Source organism: Gopherus flavomarginatus, chromosome 2, assembly GCF_025201925.1.
Source record: "Gopherus flavomarginatus isolate rGopFla2 chromosome 2, rGopFla2.mat.asm, whole genome shotgun sequence".
NCBI lineage: Eukaryota > Metazoa > Chordata > Testudines > Testudinidae > Gopherus > Gopherus flavomarginatus.
This window is the reverse complement of record NC_066618.1, coordinates 31,139,507-31,153,051: the sequence shown is the minus strand read 5'-3', so window position 1 is coordinate 31,153,051 and position 13,545 is coordinate 31,139,507. Positions and strand designations below refer to the sequence as shown.

The window sequence follows — 13,545 nt, the reverse complement described above, 5'->3', positions numbered from 1 at the left end:
TATGCAAGACAAAGGGACAATGAAAATGAAAGGCAACCACCTTAATAAACAAAGACACAACCATAATCCATGGAACATAATGCCTCAAATTAGAGGCCAACAGTTTAGTACATAAGAACAGCCATCCAGGGTCAGACCAATGGTCCATCTGGCCCAGTATCCGGTCTTCCAACAGTGGCCAATGCCAGGTGCTTCAGAGGGATTGAACCGAGCAGGCAGCCATCAAGTGATCCATCCCATCATCCACTTCCAGCTTCTGGCAAGCTGAAGCTAGGGCCACTCAGAGTATGGGATTGCATTCCTGACCATCCCAGCTAATAGCCATGGATTGAGCTATCCTCCATAAACTTCTCTAGTTCTTTTTTGAACCCTGCTTGAGTTTTGTCTTTCACAACATCCCCTGGCAATGAGTTCCAAAGGATAACAGTGTGTTGTGTGAAGAACTACTTAATTTGTTTGTTTTAAACTTGCTGCCTATTAATTTCATTTAGTGACCCCAATTCATGTGTTATGTGAAGAAGTAAATCATAGTTCCTTAGTCACTTTCTCCATACCAGTCAAGATTATATAGACCTCTATCATATCGCCTTTTAGTCATCTCTTTTCCAAACTGAGAAGCCCCAAGTTTTTCACTCTCTCCTGAAACAGAAGCTGTTCCATACCCCTAATCATTTTTGTTGCCTTTCTCTGTCTTTTCCAATTCTAATGTATCTTTTGAGATGGGAAGACCAGAAGAATACAAAAAAGAATTGGACATAACAAGAACACTCACCTTTATATTTTATTGGTTAGAAAGTTTTAAGGGATACAAATACTCATGATTCAGTGCATAAGCCAACCTCTCATTGAATGGGATTAAGAAAAACATTGTCTCAATAAATTGCCAAGTGGGGTAGTGGCACTGTCCAATACAATGTTCCTTGTACACTCCTCTGAAGCATCTAATACTGGTCATTATCAGTCAGGATACTAGATTAATGTACCACTAATCCAAATGTATGTGTGTCAGGTCCGGGTGACCAACTGTACTGGTTCTTGTTAACTGAGCAGTATAATAAAGCTTTGCAAGTTATGCTGTGGAATTTCCTAAAAGAAAACTGTCTTAATTGTGGCTTTTCAGCAAACTGATTCCAGCTAACAGCCATATAATCAAGTTTTCATTTCTAAAATTACAGTCTATCTTTATTTGAATACCATCCTTAAACTAAAACATATTTGGGTGTTAAATAGTTGCTGATAAATTTACTATAATCAATGTTTCTCAGTATGTACTCAAGCTACAGTATCACAGCAAGAGGGGGAAAACGTAGAATTTATTATGGAGATAATGTATATCACCGTTTTAAGTGACCTCTCCAACTGGAAAAAGCACACAGAGCCTTACATTTCTATGTTAATAGTTCAAATGGTCTAGAACTGTAGTGTCAAATTGCCATTACCAGTCAATGGCTCTCTAGCAGCCCTTACGGCAAGGGTCTCAAAGTCCCAGCCCGCAGGCCATCTGCAGCCCAAGAACCTCCCGACTGCAGCCCATGGAGGAGAGACACATGCATCCATGTTGCCTTCAGGCACAGCCCCCCGCAGCTCCCATTGGCTGGAGGAAAGGGACAGAGATACTATCACTAGTCGCCAGGCAGAGTCAGCCATGGAGGCAGCATCATTAACTGCTGGGCAGAGTTAGCCATAGAGGTAGCATATAAATATAAACTAGTCAAAATACCGAGCACAATTATCTGATGCACATCTTGTCGCAATCCTGAAAGTTTCAACTTCTCAGTCACTGAGGCCAAACATCAACAAACTGACAGAACTGAAGTGTTGCCAGGTGTCTGGCAAACACTAAAAACTCTCTGGCAGGTGAACAATTGTAGAAATAATAAAACTGTCATACAACTTTATAAGATATTCAAAATAAAAAATACAATATAAACATTTCCTTTTCTGAACACCATCTTCAGTGACATTATTGGCCCGCTGGGAAGATTTGAAGATTGGCCCTGGCCCGAAAGTAAATCGAGTTTGAGACCCCTGCCTTACGGGAAAATAAACTGGTGAACTCCCCAGCCCATTCCCAATAAGCCAAAAGACACTCTACTAAGATAACCAATGGTACAGCAACCCTGGTATCTTGCCTTTTAGCATAAAAAGAGTCAATTTTTTTAAAGCTGTCACTAACTGGCTTCGGTAAGAAGCCACCCTTACCATCACTACTTCTTTCATATCTCAGCACATCTCTGAATTAAAACTCAAATATGTCAGTTTCCATTAGTTAATTTCAAGGCTAGATAGGAATGTTCTTGAGATATTTTCACACTAAGTGTGAACATTAACTTTTAAAAAGTATCATTTCATAGCCACTAAGCCATTAAATTATATTCAGCTTCCCACACTTCACAAATTACCTACATGCAATATACATAAGAAATCAATGACAATGGCTAGTGACCATCACATGCATCTGGACTAAAGTTCAGTGAACCCAGAAGTTTAAATTAACAGCACTGGGCTTGCTTCCTCTAGGGAAGAATCATTAAGAACTGCTTAAATTCACATCTCCAATTACACGTTCAACACTGAAAAAAAAAAAAAGTTCTAATTGAAGTTCTTCTATGCCATTCATTTCCAAGGACACTGTAAATGAAAAGAAGAGCACAAAGCAAAGTACTTTTTGTTACACAAATTCTATATGCCAATTCTTCTAACTTGACAAATCAATGCCATGCTAGATGAAATGAAAAATATGAAATGAAGATTTCACCTCAATCTTCCAACTCTTTCTATTTAGGAAGCAAATTAAAAACCAACAGTAAACTACATCAAAGATATATAATTGAGAAAGAAAATAATCCACTTAGATCCTTTTCAAGCTTACCTGCACTTGTTCTGTGGAGCTGCTACTGAGTTCATCTCCAGACTCTGAATCCTGATGGACTTTTTCTGAGCTTTCCCCTGCTGAATCACAGGACTGTTCATGTGAGAAGCTGGTCTTCTGTATTTCCATGAACTCTTGACAAGTGAAATGGCCCAGAGAGAGAGACCTGTACTGGCTGGAAACTTTGGGGGACTGCAACTCACTGTTAAGTTTTCCATTATTTTGGGCAAGGTCCAGGCTCAAGCCAAGATTTTGACCTGGGCTACTATTTGGTCCCAGATTCTGATTGGCATCACGAACTAGGCCAGACACTGAAGAGGATTTTCCAAAACTAGAAAGCTCTGGCGACTTGCTCACATTTTCTGTCGACCTCTGTAAACGATGCATCAGTTTCAAAGAGCTATTTGGCAGACCACCTGATTGTTTAACAGGTGGCATTAGTGCTTTTCGTGTTACTTCTTTCACATACTGTGCTGGCACATAGAAGGGCTTGGAATTTTCATCCCTTTTGACTTGCCACCAATCATCATTAGTCTTTTTCACTAAGATGTATCTCTCCCCTTGTTTTATCACAATCTTTTTATCCTTTGCCTCATACTCATAATCATACTCCACTTCAATGTACAGTGGTCCTGGGAGGACCTTTCCAGCTTTGTCAGTCATCTCTATCTGAAAGAGATATTCACGTTTCCAAGCGAAAGATAAGGCACATCATGACTTGTTTTTTCTGTTTGTATCTGTAGAGCTATAAGAAAAACAAAAACAAAACTGTCACTAGTCAATTGCCTAAAATGTCTGAGGGAAAAGTGGTTTCAAAATTAATACCACATATTGCATTAATTATCTAAGTCTTTCAACAAATAATAACAGTGTGATAAGAAAACAACTCTAAGATCATAGCTGAGACACTCTTTATGAAAGTAAAACAGTTGAAACAATGGTCTCTAGGGTTGCCAACTGTAATCCCACAAACCCAAACATCTTTGCCCCCCCTCACCCCACACCTTCTCCAAGGTCATGCCCCCCACTCACTCCAACCCGTCTCCCTCTGTTGCTTGCTCTCCCCCCCTCCCTCTCTTTCACCAGGATGAGGCAGGCGGTAGGGGTGCAGGCTCTTGGGAGGGAGTTGGGGTGCAGGCTCTAGGCTGCGGCAGAGGGTTGGAGTGTGAGAAGGGATGAGGGCTCTGGCCGGGCGGTGTGCTGGCAGCTCCCAAAAGTGACTGGCATATCCCTCTGGCAACAGCTCCTAGAGAGAGGGGCCAGGTCTCCACATGCTGCCCCTGCCCGCAGGCACCGCCCCCACAGCTCCCATTGGCCACAGTTCCAGGCCAATGGGAGTTGCAGAGTTGGCGCTCAGGGCAGAGGCAGCACACAGAGACCTCCTGGGCTCCCCAGGGACATGAGGGCTGCTTCCAGGAGCAGCGTGGAGCCAGGGAGCCTGCCTTTGCCCCACTGCACTACCAGACTTCTAGCACCTAAAATCTCGCGGTTTGGCCTCAGTAGCCTCCAGGAGATAGAGCCTGATTCCAGAAGACTCCCAGCAAAACCAGGAGGGTTAGCAACTTTAGTCACAACTTCTGCCCTCCTATGCTCATGACCCTCTTACTATCTGCAAGCTACCTATTAAGCCTATTGTTTCTGTTACTTAGCAAAGAAGATCAGTGTTTTTTTTAGCTCTTGAGTCAATCACTTACTTACGTAAAAGCTTAAATTCTTCATGGAACAGTCTGACTTCTCTTATAATTAAGTCTTTAGAAGGAGAAGGGCTGGTTTGCTTATTTTGCCTCCCTTTCTCTGGTCCCAATAAGTCCTCTGAGGACCCTTTCAGAGTTCCCATAATTACTCATTAGTCCCCTTAATCATTCTCCCCCCAAACCAACGAACTTGTGACAGGCCAGCAATCCTTGCTATTCAGGTGCTATAAACACCTTTTCTGTATTGGCCAAATAGATCCCTGTATAAGGAACTCTGTCCCTTCCACATGCCCATCTTCTGATACTTCAAAGTAAGGAGGTATTGTAAAACCTCTATGATAAAAGTTTAGGCATCCTTTACAAGCAAATAACGCTAGTGTAGTCTAGAGCGAGTAGTCTGGGGTTAAGAGTTCTTGATTTATTCCTGACTTTGTCACAGCCTAAAATGATACAGTGGATCAAGTTCTGTAACTTCTCTGTCACTCATTTCCACCCACCCACCCCATCATCTGTAAAATGATAATAAATTCCCACTATGGTAAAGTGCTTTGAGATCCTCAGATGGAAAGTACTGTGTATGTGTGTGTGTTTTAAGTATTACTGGAAGCAACTTCCTCTACAGAGTACATCTGTAGGCTTTGATATTTTAATGTATCTGGAAACCTGATTCACGAGATTAATGTTACTGAATGGACCCCTACTGATCACACTGTAGTCAATAAGAAAATTCACCATTGACAACAGGACCGAGATCAGTATCTATACTTGTTTGTTTGGTCAAGGAAAGCCTGGGTGCCAGAGTGCATTTAAAACCACTGACAACATCCTTTAGTCTGGTAGTAATTAAGTTCTCACACTCTACAAGGCATTTGTGCCATCCTAAGGTGACGTACTATGCAGAATACAATTATATTACCTATATAATAGGAACTGAAGCAGTTAAAACATATTAAGTTAGATTTTTAGATTAAGAGCTCATGCACATCATTTCTTAGGGCACCCATTTCCTAGGGGAAATGGAACACTTCTCAACACAGAGACAGTGATTATCCATTAAATTGTGTAAGGATATACTCAATATTGGGTAGGTTTTATGAAAGAAAAAAAGCCCTCTCCTGGCCATGGTTCAGGAGCTTCAGGTCCAAAATTTAGTCTCTCATAAAAAGACTTCTCCAATTTTAATGGAATAATGGGTTTGTTATGACAATTCCCTCATTGTCAGACACATACCCCTGCCAGAAGAGATCAATCAATAAATAATCTGGGGCCTTGTCTAAGCACAAATTTGCACTACTATAACTAAAGTTGCTTTTTTAAACTAACTTACTTAAAATTGGTGTAAATCTGCATGTAAACACTTTTAGGTTGGTTTAATAGTTTATTTCAGTTTAATCTAAATGTAATCTACACTGAAATAAGACTCTCAAACTAAAATAAGAGTGACTACACAGACTTGCACGAGTTTAAATTGATTTTAAAACCCACCTTTAGATAAATCTGTGCAACTTTCAGATAAAGCCTGAAATAAGTACTCTATGGGCTTGGCTACACTGGAGAGTTGCAGCGCTGGTGGTGGCTTTACAGTGCTGCAACTTACTCACCATCCACACTTGCAAGGCACATACAGCGCTGCATCTCCCTGGCTGCAGCACTGGCTGTACTCCTGTTCTGCCTGGGGTATAACAATTGCAGCGCTGGTGATGCAGCGCTGCTCTGCCAGTGTGGCCACCAAAACCGCTGTAATTGGCCTCCAGAGGTATTCGGAGGTATCCCAGAATGCCTGTTCAACCACTCCCAACAGCGCTGCAAATGCTGCAAATGTGGCCACACTGCAGCACTGGTAGCTGTCAGTGTGGCCACACTGCAGCGCTTTCCCTACACAGCTGTATGAAGACAGCTGTAACTTCCAGCGCTGTACAGCTGCAAGTGTAGCCATACCCTATGTAGCTCAGCTACTTCCCCAGATTCCACAGCACCTCCCATTTTCAGATATCAGCACTACTCTACACAAAGGGCAAAGATCTCCCCATGTGTGGTTGCTGTCACAGCAGTTAGTGAAGTTGTGTATTGACTGCATTTCTAAGGGCACGGCTACACTTGCAAGTTAGAGCACATTAAAGCAGCCCAGTGCACTCTAACTCACGAAGCATCCACGTTGGCAAGGCATGTAGAGTGCTCTGACTCCGTGGCTAGAGCGTTCCTGGTACTCCATCTCAGCGAGTGGAATAACATTTGATGCAGCCTCGCTGGAGTGCCGTGGTGCCAATGTGGGTGCCCGGGTCTGTTAACACGCTCTGATCAGCCTCCAGAAGTGTCCCACAATGCCTGTTCTAGTCACTCTGATCATCAGTTTGAACTGTACTGCCCTGCCCTCAGGTGACCAACCATTAGACGCACCCTTTAAATTCTCTGGGAATTTTGAAAATCCCCTTCCTGTTTGCTCAGCCAGGCATGGAGTACCCTCAGCGAATCTTTCCAGGTGACCATACCTCCACGCGCCAGGCGATCCCCAGTATGGAGCAATGGCGAGGTGCTGGACCTCATCAGTGTTTTGGGGGAGGAAGCTGTCCAGTCCCAGCTTCGCTCCAGCTGTAGAAATTACGATACCGTTGGGCAGATATCAAGGGACATGATGGAAAGGGGCCATGACTAGGACGCTCTGCGGTGAAGGAGTTACGGAATGCCTACAGCAAAGCCCACAAGGCAAACAGCCACTCCACTGCTGCCCGCATGACCTGATATTTTTACAAAGAGTTGGATGCAATACTTGGGAGTGACCCCACTTCCATTCAGAGTACCACCCTGGACACTTCAGAGCCCAGTCCAACAAGGCAGGAGGAGCAAAGCAGGAGCAAAAATGCTGAGGAGGAAGACACCCCATCACCCCTAGATGCATGCAGCCAGGAGGAAGGTAGCCAGTCGCGGCAGACAGTGCTTGAGGAAGGACAAACACCAGAGGAGGCTCCCAGTAAGCAGCTTTTATTTTCAGAAGGAAGTTGTTCAGTGCAAGCTCTTGGGGCGAGGAGGGTTAGGGCTACATGCATGCCTAGATGCGGAATAGGGCATTGATGTGCTCTCTCACATCGCAGTAATCAGCCTCAGTGATCTCTTCAAAGGTCTCATCCAGAACTTGGACAATGGGCTTGCACAGGTTACGTGGGAGAGCCACTGTGGTCCTTGTCCCAGTCAGGCTAACATGCTCGCGCCACTGTAATGAAGAGTGGGGGGGGGGGGGCGGGGGGCAGGGGAGGACCATTGCTGCAGACAGATAAGCTGCATATGGGCCAAGGTGGAAGCCACATTGTAGAAGAAGACCCTCCCCTTGCTTCCCAGGTCACCTCAGCAGCAAGATATCTTCCAGGACGAACTCCTGTGGAAAATGTGGGGACAGTGTTCAATATAGGGGCCCCCTGCAGCTTTTGGCTCTCCCCAAGGCACAGAAACCCAGAGGACAGTACAGCCATGAAAGAATCAGTCCCCCTTGACCCTGTGCTTACTCACCATTTTGGGGCTCCTGGAGGTTATGTGCGCTCACTTTGGAATGGGCAAATTATGCTATTGTGTAGACTGTGCTTGCTCTCCTTAAGTATAGGGGAATCCTTGCTCTGTCTGATGTGAACAATGCTGTCTCTGTTAAGCGTTGCATTTTGCCTTTACAGATGCAACCTTGAGATCTCAGCCGTCTGTTATCACCTGCTGAGAGGCTGCAAAGAAGCAGGAAGAGGCCACATAGAAGCAAAGAGGACATGCTGCATGAAGTCATGCAGTGCTCCCTTAATGAAAATCAGAGGGGAGGAGTGAAACGAGGGTCCTCCAGCAGAATGCGGATGGCTGGCACCAAAGCACGTAGAGGCTGATAAGCATCATGGAGCACCAAGTGGACTTGACCCAGGCACTCGTAGCCATGCAGGCGGACCACTACTGCACCCCCTCCCCCCCGCAGCCCTTGTACCAGAACTCTTTCCCTTGTGCCCTCATGTCACCTCCAACCCACTTTCTCCAACATCCGAGTTCTTATCACCACCAGCTGCCTCCAACACCTGTAGCTTCACCACCCAGCCCTGAAAACTATGACCCTTACCCACTGCTCTCAACCCCCATCACCATGAAGTATAGCCATCCTAACGTGCAGCACTCATTGCACAGCACTCCAGACAGGAAGGCTGAGCAGAACAACAGGACATACGCAAATCTATGATTGTACTGTTCCCTACCCCCTTGTCCTTTCTGTTTCCCAAGCAGTTGTGTTTCTTTTCAATAAATGCATTTTCTTGCTTTGAAAACATTCTTTATTATTGCATAAAGTAAAAGATACCTTAGCCCAGGAAAGCAACAGACACTGCAAGTCCGAGTATCATACATAGCAAAAACAGATTACTACTCACATTGGAACCATTGCACTTCACTCCTGTACAGGGCACCAGACATTACTGGTGGCTTTCAGCCTCAAATTGCTCCCTCAAGCCATCGCTAATCCTTGCAGCCTCACGCTGGGCCCCTCTAATAGCCCTGCTCTCTGGCTGTTCAAATTCAGTCTCCAGGTGTTGAACCTCCGAGTGCCATGCCTGAGTGAATTTTTGGCCTGGTCTACACTGTGGAGGGGGGTCAATGTAAGATATGGAACTTATCTTAAGTCGACGTATCTTATTCCAACTTACCTCCCGTCCTCACGGCGCAGGATCGACATCTTTGGCTCCCCCGTCAACTCCACTACCGCCGCTCGCTCCAGTGGAGTTCCGGAGTCAACAGGGAGCACGTTCAGGGATTGATATATCGCATCTAGATGAGAGGCGATATATCGCATCTAGATGAGAGGCAATATATCGATCCCCGATAAATCGATCGCTACCCGCCGATACGGCGGGTAGTCTGGACATACGCTTTCACCCTTCTCTTCACAAATGTATTGGAGGGTACAGCACGCGGATCTGCTGGTCTTTGAAAAAAGTCTTGGTTTGTAGCTTCCTGAACAGGCCAGAGTTCCGAAAGATGCATGCATCATGCACCTTTTTGGGCCAGCCTGCGCTAACGTCAATGAAATGCCCATGGGGATCCAAAAGCACCTGGAGAACCACAGAAAAATAGCACTTCCGATTAAAGTACTGGGAGGCTAGGTGGGTTGGTGCCAGAATTGGAATATGAATCCCATCTGTCGCCCCTCCGTAATTAGGGAAACCCATTTGTGCAAAGCCAGCCACAATGTCATGCACATTACCCAGAGTCATGGTTCTTCTGAGCAGGATGCTATTAATGGCCCTGCAAACTTGCATCAACACGATTCCAACAGCCAACTCCCCACTCCACACTGGTTAGCGACTGATCGATAGCTGTCTGGCGTTGCCAGCTTCCAGATTGCAATAGCTCATCAGCATATTCCTCAGCAGTTTGGGCTCCATTCCCACAGACCGAAAGGGAAGACAGAGCGCACAGTACAAAATACATTGAAAGATGGCACCAATTGTGGACAGAAGCAGAGGGATTGCTGGGATTCGAACTGATGCATCACGGGGCTTTGGGACAAGACCCCAAATGCCCCGCACCTCCCGTCCCCTTCCCACAAGCCACCGTACCAGAATGGGAAGAGGTGCTCTGTGGGATGGCTGCCCACAATGTACCGCTCCCAATGCCGTCGCAACTGCCGCAAATGTGGACACGCCAATGCACTTGCAGCTGTCAGTGTGGACAGACTGCAGCACTTTCCCTACTGCGCTCTTCGAAGGCTGGTTTAACTCAAAGTGCTCTACATTTGCAAGTGTAGCCATGCCCTAAAGCTTCTACGAACTTGACTCCTTTCCCAAGAGTTGTTTGAGGAATATCAGAAAAGTTTTTACAATTACTTAGATTTTTAGGAATATTTTTGAAGAGCTACTGTTATGACCCCAAACAATAGCCACTGTTTATGTGAACCACACAAAAACAATGGCTTGTTTCTTGTACCACCTCTGCAATAGATATTTCATTGATAAGCATTATTCCCTACATCTGCGATGAATACATTAATGATGTTGCTGCACAAACAAGAAAGTCAGCCACAGAAACCATATTTGAGAATATCTGTCATAAATTGTTACCAACTGAAGGTCAGCTGAAATATAAAATCCACCCAATTATCTCTACACTTGGTGGATTTTTTTCCCCCTTGAGTTTGTCCTTTTAGCACCCACAAAAACATCTGCTGCAACAGCATTTCTTGAATATGATATACTTAGTTTAAGGACAGATCCCAAGATATACTTAGTTTAAGGACAGAATTAAACGCTTTGTGTAATTCTTGTTATATCAGGGATGAATTTAGTCTTTTATTCAAATTTCTCCAATGAGGCACTATTTCTTATTTTTCATGATCAAAAACAAAAATTAGCTGATCACTCTTTAAAGCTTTTCAATATATTCAGTGACTGAGGGGAATAACAAAGGAAGTCAGCAATATATTTTGCATTTTATAAGTGTTCACGTTAGGAGCAGAATTTAAAGAAATCTTCTATAATATCCAAAAAGCTACTTTTTTTTTAATGTTATCACAGAGTATTTCAAGTCCATACTTTCAATAAGACCATTTTCCCCTCACATCTGCCCTGTCAGAAATGAATTTCACATACTGAAGTTCATCAGAACAGTTTTGCTTGTCAACATGCATCAGGTATTTGTACAGAATTTTAGGCAAAAATCATTTCAAGCTAGTGTGCACATATATATAAAACACAAGCAGCTAATGCGGACAGTACGGACTTGCAGGCCCTTTAAAAAACAGGTCTAATCCTCTACCCCCTTCCTCAGACATAAACCATCATTAGTATTAGGAGACAAATGCAATTCCCAAGTGGAATAACCCCCCCCCCCCCCAAAAAAAAAATGTTTAGACTTCCTTAAAAATTAAAAGCATAACAAGTAACCATCCAATTCCTGATAACTGTCTATTGACTAAGCCTACAGACTTGTGAGTACATGGTATATTTTATATCGTTGTCAAAGTCACTTTTAAAGGCCACTTTTCACCAACTGTACATAGTAATGAGCATGCAGCCTATCAGCCCCTTGCCTTTCACTGTGCACTTTTGTTATGTTGTTGACAATATATAGCAATATAAATAGCTGAGCAAATCTGTGTCTATACACTATGATTAAATCACACAAACAAGCACCATTAAACTATTTTAGGGCGTGTTAGTCACCATTCAACATGGACATCTGATAAATACAGTAATGGCTACCATCCCAATAAGCATTTAAGTTGTTTTAATCGGAGCCTTAGGATTCGTTTTAACAGGTGAAACAAAAATTACATAAGACATTCATAGCTCCAGTGACTAATTTGTGAACACGTATATCTGCAGTATCTAAATACACAAAGGTCTACGAAAAATATACCAAACAGTATTGAACACAGCCTGTGCCATGACACACACACAAATCACTTCACATTTTCAACTCAAGAAAGTCTCTCTCTGCCAACTGCACAACCCGGGCTACGCTGCCAGCTTGTCGGCATAGGGAAGGCAGGGGGATAACAGTGCTAGTGTCACTCACTTTGCCCCCACCCAACCCAGGAGTTACGGTGAGTCAGAGCAGGCCAGCCCCGCAGGGGTCTAACCGCCCCTGGAGGACGGCGCAGGAGGGACTGATGCCTTCACGCTTCCGGGCACAAGCCAGCCAAGGGCAAGGGCCAGGAAGCCACTTCCCCTATGGGCAGGTTATTCCCTAGCTGCCCGCTACCGGGATCCTCCAAGCGGCTGCTCCCAGTCACCGTCTGGGCAGGGCCAGGGCTGCCCGGCTCGCCCCGCATGGCACCCCTAGGACCTCCGCCCTCGGGCACCGCAGGGGTGGGGGCACCAGGAGCCCAGGCTCCCCCACAAACAGACTTGGGGGCACCGTCCGAGACCCCCTCCCGCCGCAGCCAGCCAGGGGGCGCCCCTGGGAGCAGCAGCCTCCCACCAGCCAACGGGGCCACCCGCAGGGTCCCCGCCGCCCCGCGCTCCGCCTCGGCTCGCAGCCACCTTACCCGGGTGGGCGTCGACTCCGCTCCCGCCTCAGCGAGACGACTCCCGCCGCCACCGTCTCCTCCTCGCACAGGGGCAGCTCCTCCAGGGCACGGCGCGGCGTCAGCGCTCCCGCGTCACGTGCCGGGGGAGGGCGGGGCGGGGCGGGGGACGTGGAGAGGAAAGGTGCCGAGGGCGGGGACAGCTGGGGGCGTGGGGAGCTGGAGCGGCGGAGGCGCTGTGTGGGGTGGGGAGCTGCAGGAAGAGAGAGAAGACGGGGGGGTTATGGGGGAATGGGAGAGGAGCTGTGGCGGGGGGGGCGGGTTGTGGGGACCTGGAAGAAGAGAGAAGATGGGGGTTGTGGGGATCTGTGAGGGGAAGGGAGATGGGAGGGAGGGGAAGCGGCTGGCAAAGGGGGGGTCACTGGGATGGAGACAGGGCCAGCTCCAGGGGTTTTGTCCCCCCAGGCAGCCAAAAAAATAATAGTAAATCCACGATCACGATCTGCGGCAATTCAGCGGGAGGTCCTTCGCTCCGAGAGGGAGTGAGGGACCCTCTGCCGAATTGCTGCCGTATACCTGAAAGTGCCGCCCTGCTCCGGAGTGGCCGCCCCAAGCACCTGCTTGATAAGCTGGTGCCTGGAGCCGGCCCTGGATGGAGAGGTCAAAGGACAAGGTGTCCAGCCTTAGGTCTTGCTGCTTCTGGCCCAAGGCTGCCTTAGTCTGTGTTGGGGGGCGGGGGCAGGTTTAGGGCATTGTCCGGGTCTGATATGACTCTCTTAGCACAAGACATCCAGCTGGGACAAATCCAGGATGGGTTTTACCCTCTGTCTTGCTACCTTCAGGTGTTCTGTGATCTCCAAAACCCAGTGCACTGGAACTCACAATCTCCTCATTCAAGTTCCCCCATCATCTGACTCACACACTGAGCTCAGGCAAATGCCCTCTACATCCCAACATCCCATCAGAGAAGGAGTGAGCTCTGAATAACTCATACATCACAC

General features: G+C 46.3%; 1 protein-coding gene across 10 annotated transcripts in view; it reads right to left on the bottom strand.

Annotated features, from left to right (window-relative positions):
• The window catches only part of ARHGAP12 (Rho GTPase activating protein 12), a 166,519-nt gene extending 153,848 nt beyond the window's left edge, over nt 1–12,671 (bottom strand). For 9 of the 10 annotated variants that reach the window (XM_050939052.1, XM_050939053.1, XM_050939054.1 and 6 more), the window contains exons 1-2: nt 12,566–12,671; nt 2,873–3,617 (exon numbers count right to left, since the gene is read on the bottom strand). In XM_050939052.1, coding sequence (XP_050795009.1) covers nt 2,873–3,535 — 663 coding nt within the window. In that variant the 5' untranslated portion in view covers nt 3,536–3,617; nt 12,566–12,671. Of the gene's footprint in view, nt 1–2,872; nt 3,618–11,981; nt 11,987–12,565 lie in introns of those variants that run through there. The other variant, XM_050939061.1, reaches the window with a different exon arrangement.
• Nucleotides 12,672–13,545: the final 874 nt, after the last annotated feature.